Source organism: Cebus imitator, unplaced genomic scaffold (assembly GCF_001604975.1).
Source record: "Cebus imitator isolate Cc_AM_T3 unplaced genomic scaffold, Cebus_imitator-1.0 Scaffold313, whole genome shotgun sequence".
Classification (NCBI taxonomy): Eukaryota; Metazoa; Chordata; class Mammalia; order Primates; family Cebidae; genus Cebus; species Cebus imitator.
The window spans coordinates 1,332,939-1,340,616 of NW_016107628.1; the positions used below are offsets into that span (position 1 = coordinate 1,332,939).

Below are 7,678 nucleotides of genomic sequence, written 5' to 3' on the forward strand. Positions count from 1 at the left end.
TCTACTTTATCATGTTATTGTGAGGTAACATAAAACAAAGTGAAGGCTGCAGAGTAGGAGGCAAAATCTGGTAGATCAGCCGCAGCAGCAGCAGCAGCAGCAGCACCACTACCACAGTGTTATATCATCACTCATAGATGAACACACCAAGGCCCAGATAAGCGTCAGTCTAAATACTTGACATGGATGGACCTGGAAACCATCATTCTCAGCAAACTGACAGAAGAGCAGAAGATCAAACACCGCATGTTCTCACTCATAGGCGGGTGTTGAACAATGAGAACACATGGACACAGGGAGGGGAGCACTACACACTGGGGTCTGTTGGGGGGAAATAGGGGAGGGCTGGTGGGGGGTGGGGAGCTGGGAAGAGATAGCAAGGGGAGAAATGCCAGATGTAGGTGATGGGGAGGAAGGCAGCAAATCACACTGCCACGTGTGTACCTATGCAACAATTTTGCATGTTCTTCACATGTACCCCAAAACCTAAAATGCAATAAAATAAATGGGGAAAAAAATTACTTGGCAAGTTAGTCACAACTATGGAACTAAAACCTGGGTGAGCCAAATAACTAATCTAATGCTTTTTTCATCATTGCCAAGATGTTTTTCAGGTTGCTATCACTCGCAGTACCATCACTGAACATAAATACAACTTAAATTCAATATTACCAGCATAGCCCAACTTATGAGGCCAGGTTTCATTTGTTTTAGTCCTAGTTTCCCATTTATCAGCTCAGTGTCCTAGGAGAAATTATATGACATCTCTACGTCTGTTTTCATCTAAAAAAATAGTACAATTGTTCTATCTTGTCGGTTCATTGTTAGGATTCAATGAGTTAATATTGTGTATTGCATAGTTTAGTACCTAGCATATAATAACATGTAATCAGTATTTTTTTTAGAAGTAGCAGTTCTAGGTTCACTGAAAGAACAAAAGATGGATGACTAAAAGTCTTGATATCCAAGGAGCTGACAATTGAGTTAGCAACCTAAGACCAATGCAAAGGTATAATGTTAGAAATGTGGTACAACTGAGTGCCAACTTTTACATATCTTTCAACTATAGACACTCATTACCATCTATTTGGGCTCTGAATAATGAGATGGATTTAATATGCAGAAGGTTACCTGGCAAGGCTCAGGCCTTGGGACAAACTGAGCTGAGGGCTCCTCAATGAATGGGTATGTGGCAAGCAGTGCAGAGAAGAGAAAGATCAGCTTAAAAGTATGAAAGGTCATCAGTAGAATTCAGAGACTTTAAACTACTTCTAGCGTCAGACTATTTGGAGGTCAGCCCTCTGTATGAGGCTCCATGTGTAAACCCTGCTTGTTAATTGTTCTTCTATTCTCTCATGTATGAAGTTACTCCATAGGCCTTGGCACCAGATAAATGTACAAAAAAAATGACATGAATATTAGCAGGACTATGACACGCACTAATAAGGGAAATAAGCTTTTTCATCCCAGAGACTGTCCCTAAGAGCCAAGCCAACTCCGTTCTTCAAAGTGTTATTCTCAGGATTAGGAAACGAGCCGCCTTAGTAATGAGGTCTCCAGGTGCTCTGCTGTTTGGATTGTGTCTTCTGCCACTATCGCTTGGGAATAGTAAGTGTTGTTTTGGAGACAGAGATATCTAGCATTGGGGTCAGACAATTTGTACCTTATTAAAAAACAGCTAAGCCAAAGTTAATGCTTTGTGACCCAAAGATGAAATTCTTCCAGGGGATGGGCTTGGGAGAATCTGGGGGAACTTAATGTGACTTCACGACTGGTGTCAGGCACAGGAAGACTGAGATAGGCGTTATTTCCTTCCTCTCTAAATAGTTTCTTGAGTTATCACATTCTTGGTGCTTCCTAAAGATTAGCCAGCAAAGGAGGAAGAACTATAACTCTGCTCAGTGTGATATTAGTGACCCTCTGCTAAGGAAAATCATAGGCTCTTCAGTACATTAACATGGTTCTATAAAGTAATGGTTAGTAAAATAACTGATGGGTTTTAAATAATTTTAGAAAGGGCATTGACAAAAAACTGAGAAACACTGCATAACTATCGGTTAAAAAAAAAATCCTTAATCTATGATTGCAGGAAGTCAAATTTCCAGAGTGGTGGATATAATTCAGGCACAAGCACAACTCTCTAGAAGACTCAAGAAACAGGCTACGTGGTAAGTTTTGCTTGCTTAACTGCTGGGATGGGGAATGTTTATGACAGCGCATACTGTTACCGCTCTCAGTGGGGAACGTGGACTCTTATAAGAAAGAATGTGATTTCCAAGAAGTTGGAAATGTAGATGAATAGACGGATGTAGAGAAGGTGGCCATAAAGCACTTGGAAGGCTGTAACTGGATCCTCTACCAAAGGCTGTTCAAGAATCTAAGCTTGATGAGAAAAAAGACCATCTTGGGTCATCTTTTTTCCTTAGCACTAGCACAGTACTTATACTTGTGGCTTCCCTACAATTGAACTCTTGAAGAAATTGTTTTGCTTGGTAAAACCAACAACAATTTTAGTTTAAGCAAACTGAAATACACAGGAGACTATTTGTTTTAGATTTCAAAGTTTGCTTTATTAATATATAATTTTGCATATTTATATGATACATGTGATTGTTTTGATACATACAATGTGTAATTATAAAACCAAAATAATTAGAATGTGCATCACCTCAAACATGTATCATTTCTTTGTATTGGGAACACTTCAAATCTTCTCTTTTAGAAATCTTGAAATATGAAACACATTATTATTGCCTCCTGGACCATTGAGTATCAAAATGGATTCCTTCTATCTACCTATATGTTTGTACCTGTTAACCAACCTCTCTTCATCCACAACCTCACCATTGTCAGCTTCTAGTAATCATCATTCTCTTCTCTACCTCCATGAGATCAACTTTTTAAGCTCTCACATATAAGTGAGAACATATGATATTTTTCTTTCTGTGCCTGGCTTATTTTGTTTTAAAAATTTATACATAATAGTTGTACATATTTACAGGGTACATGTATTTTGATGCATGCATAGAATAAAAATGTTTGGGAGATTTTTTAAAATTCAGGAGACGAGGATAAGTTTTCTTCTCCAAAGAAAAAACTGTAAACAGTACACTCATCTGGGATTGGGTCAGGAACAGGACTATTTCACCTTTTTTGTAATTTGAAAGTGAGGAAAGGCAATACAAATTTCGAAGTCAATGAGATTACCTGAATTTTGAGGTTTCGGTCTCTCTGCACCCTCTCTTCTTTTTTATCTCTCATTTTTCCCTCCTCACCTACTTTCCTAGACCTTAGGTAAGTAACCCTATCCTTGACTACATTTTAAATTTCCCCATTCCACTCAGCATCCTTTTACTGATTATTCTCTTGGATGGAGCTGGGATAGCATTTTTGGGGGGTGTTATCAGTTTAACTAATGATCTGGAGAAGAGGGAAGCAAATATTTGAGGCCACAGACATGAATAAGATCTTCTAGTTGATCAAATGAAATTATATTTTGAAAATAATGTGAACTAATTTTGCTGTAGGCAAGTATAAAGAAACTGTGATTTTACAATGATGGGCTCCACGCTATAAATTATAACCCAGGCAAGGGATCTAGATGTCACTGCAGATTGTTTCTAGATATATTCGTTGGATGAACTACTATGACCTGAGGGAGAAGTAAAATATGGAGCATCTTCAAGAAAGGGATAAGAGGATTAGAGGCAAAACTGAAAATTACATTCAATTTAATCCACACCTGTGTTAGGGTAATACATGCAGCAGTGCGTGGATTTGGTCAACGCACTTCAAGAAGATTTTAAAAGAGCATAAAAATGTCCATATGAACAACTGGAAGGGAAATTATAACAATTATAAAGTTAAGACTAGGATAATCACATATTTGTTTACAAATCCAGGAATATTAGATTGAAAAGCCTCCACCCTTACCCCTGATCGTCTTAGAAATTTAAGCTTGCTAATTTGGGGAAAACAAAAAAGAAATAACTGTAACTTCTAATAACACTGGTATTTATTGAGAGTTTCCTATATGTCAAACGCTAGGTCAGACTCTTCAAACAAGTAACCCATTTAGTTTTCATGGCAACTGTATGAAATACTAAAATACTCAATTAACAAATGAGTTAAATATTAGGGTTAAGATTCCGAAGAGCTATTGAGGAATTTATGCAGGAGAGCTCCATGAACAGGTTTTTGAAAAAAGTGTAATGTCAACATCTGGGAGGAAGACTTAGACTAATATCAACCAAAATGAGACAGATTAGTTGGGAGGCCATTGTGGTGATCATAGAGGATGGTGATGGCAGTCAGTAGCAGAGTGTTGGTAAAAAGCATGAGGAGGAGGGGACAGGAAGAGAGAATTTCAGGAGGCACTGTCTTTGTGTGGAAAAGGGAAGGGTGGTAATCAGAACAGTCCTCAGCTTTCTGAATGGAGATAATGGTTAAGCATGGTGAGTATTATTAGGAGTACATGTGGGCATAAGGAGCAAGGTTAATCTGTTCCAGTACAATCTCTCATGCTGGGTCTATTTGAGATAAGACTAAAAGAAGGTGGATCAGCTTATTTCTATCCCCAGCATAGCTTGGAATATGCATGATTGAAGTGAAAATAGGGTGATTTGTCCTTCTCTGGTTAAATGAATATTGTCTTTGCTCTCATACTAGAAAAACCTATTCCCTACTTGAAGAGACACCCTCAGATTCATTTGCCAGCTTTTCTGCCTATGGTTAGAATTCAAGGAGACAATCTAAATATTGCAGTGCTATATCAAACCATTTTTCGTGATTCTAGAAGATATTTGTTGCAAGGTCTCTAGAAAAAAATTCAGCAGAAGTGTTCCCTTTTTTACTCTTTGACTGTCACTGAGGATTTTAGATGCAGGACTTAAATAAACAAAGACCAGGACCTAGGGTTCTGGGAAGGAGAAACACTCAGGACTCTCATGGGACGTTTGGCATTGAAAACTGCTAATGCTGTTAAAAGGATCTCAGTCTCGCATCTTTTATCCTTCACTATTCCTCATTGGATCTTTGGGAATTCAGGAGTTTGCTGAGAAGGAACTCTAGAGCTGAGCACATTTGATGTATCGCCTGCTTCTTCCTTGACCTCGACCCACTTCTTCAATGGCCGGGTAGTTGTTTGTTTCTTTTTTTAAACGGCTTTATTGAAGTAAGTGGATATATAATATACTTCATATATTTAATGCGTACAACTTAATGAGCTTGGCAATATACATACACCCGTGAAACCATCATCATAATTAGGGTAATAAACATATCTATCACTTTTAAACACTTCCTTGTGTCCCTTTGTTTTTTGTTTTGTTTTGTGGTAAGACACTTAACATGAGATTTGTTAAGATGGCGTCATCTTAACAAATTTTTAAGTGCATATTATAATATTGTTGACTATAAGAATTATGCTGTACAGTAGCCCTTTAGAATTAATTCATCTTGCCTAATTGAAATTTTACATGAATTGAACAACTCCCCACTTCCCCTTTCCTGTTCCCCAGTAACCACCATTCTATTCCCTGCTGCTATGACTTTGACTATTTTAGATACTTCATATAAGTGGAATCGTGCAATGTTTGTCCTCCTGTGACTGGCTTATAACACTTAACGCCCTCCAGGTTCATTTCTGTTGTTGCAAAGAGCAGGATTTTCTTTTTTTGTTTTTAAGGCTGAATTCATTCATCTGTCAGTGGACACCTGGGTTGTTTCCACAACTTGGCTATTGTGAATGGTGCCGTAATGAATGGAAATGCAAATATCTCTTATAGATTATGATTTTAATTCAGGTATATGAAAAGATGTTCAGTGTCGCTAATCATCAGGGAAATGCAAATCATCACCACAATGCGTTATCACCACATAACAGGGTGGCTAGTATTTTTTTAAAAAACTATTATCAAAAGATAACGAGTGTTGGTGAGGATGTTGAGAAATTGGAACCCTTGTGTACAGTTGCTGGGAAGGTAAAATGATGGAAAACAGTATGGATGCTCCTCTGACCTCCATATGATCACACTTCAGAGCAAGCACACCTCTGGATCATATACCTCTGCATATATGATTTTAAAAAAAAACAAAAATAGAACCAGGGAGTTGTTTCTACAGACCTCTTTTAGTTTATTACTGCTTTCTGAACTCTATCTCTGCTCTCAATCCCACGGTCCTACAGTAGGCTTCTATGCTTCCAAAGAAGAAGGTGGGCACAGATGGTTATTCTGAGCAAATGGCCAACAACAGCTCTAGGGCATTGCTCACAGGATGGACATGATCTTCAATGAATGCCTTGGCCCAACCTGCTCTGTTTCATGGTTAACTCATCACACCTTTCTTTCGTCTGCCCAGCTCTTTCACACCTAGACCTACCTCTATGGCAAAGCCAAATTCTACTTTTGTGACTGAGATCCTTTTTGAAGGTTTTTCCAGCTTCAGGTGGCAGCACAGACTTGCCTTCTTTGTTGTCTTTCTAACTTTGTACCTGCTGACTCTCTCTGGCAATGTGATCATCGTGATGATTATTCGCCTGTACCATCATCTCCACACCCCCATGTACTTCTTCCTAAGTATGCTATCCATCTCTGAGACCTGCTACACTGTGGCCATCATTCCCCGAATGCTTTCTGGTCTCTTAAATCCTTACCAACCCATTACCATTCAAGGCTGTGCCACTCAGCTCTTCTTCTATCTCACTTTTGGCATCAACAACTGCTTCCTGCTCATAGTCATGGGATATGACCGCTATGTGGCCATCTGCAACCCCCTAAGGTATTCAGTCATCATGGGTAAGAGGGCCTGTGTCCAGTTGGCATCTGGGTCACTGGGAATTGGCCTGGACATGGCCATTGTCCAGGTAACATCTGTGTTTGGCCTGCCCTTCTGTGATGCCTTTGTCATCTCCCACTTCTTCTGTGATGTGAGACCCCTGCTGAAGCTGGCCTGCACAGACACCACTGTCAATGAGATCATCAACTTTGTTGTCAGCGTCTGTGCCCTTGTGCTACCTATGGGCTTGGTCTTTATCTCCTATGTCCTCATCATCTCTACCATTCTTAAGATTGCCTCAGCTGAGGGTCGGAAGAAGGCTTTTGCCACCTGCGCCTCCCACCTCATAGTGGTCATCATCCACTATGGCTGTGCCTCCATCATCTACCTGAAGCCTAAGTCCCAGAGTTCCCTGGGACAGGACAGACTCATCTCAGTGACTTACACTGTCATCACTCCCCTGCTGAACCCCATTGTGTACAGCCTGAGGAACAAGGAAGTCAAAGATGCTCTGCGCAGGGCCGTGGGGCAAAAGCCCCTGTCTCCTTAATGAGGAAAGGTTGTAAAGGCTTTTTCTTTGAGTTTATAAATGTGTTAATATTTAATGCTCTTTCAATAATGCCCTGATGTATTGGATCAAGAAGACTAGACTAAATTGAACTGAGTGCTAAGATTGGAAGTTTCTGTTTGAGGTTATCATGATCTTCTATGCCCTGCTCTAGAACAGTTAGAAAATAGTTTGGCATACACTTATGAATGTAGAAAAAAAATTGCATGCCTGGATTGTGCATACCTGATGTACTCTCATACACATGAACACAGCGACACATACCCTGAGAGCATTTCAAGTTATGTAACTCCATTAAAACATAAAGTCCAGCAGGGTTCTATAAAGCTAATG

The 7,678-nt window shown here is 39.5% G+C and overlaps 1 protein-coding gene across 1 annotated transcript; it reads left to right on the plus strand.

Moving 5' to 3' along the window:
• Positions 1–6,385: 6,385 nt before the first annotated feature.
• On the plus strand, positions 6,386–7,371 carry LOC108286058 (olfactory receptor 10J3-like). Its single transcript, XM_037729655.1, has one exon. It carries the CDS (start codon positions 6,386–6,388, stop codon positions 7,325–7,327), a length of 942 nt encoding a protein of 313 aa, XP_037585583.1. The 3' UTR covers positions 7,328–7,371.
• The last annotated feature ends 307 nt before the right edge of the window (positions 7,372–7,678 follow it).

Bases quoted from the DNA above. Each gene is read 5' to 3' on its own strand.
- LOC108286058 (XM_037729655.1), top strand. From the start codon at position 6,386: ATGGCAAAGCCAAATTCTACTTTTGTGACTGAGATCCTTTTTGAAGGT.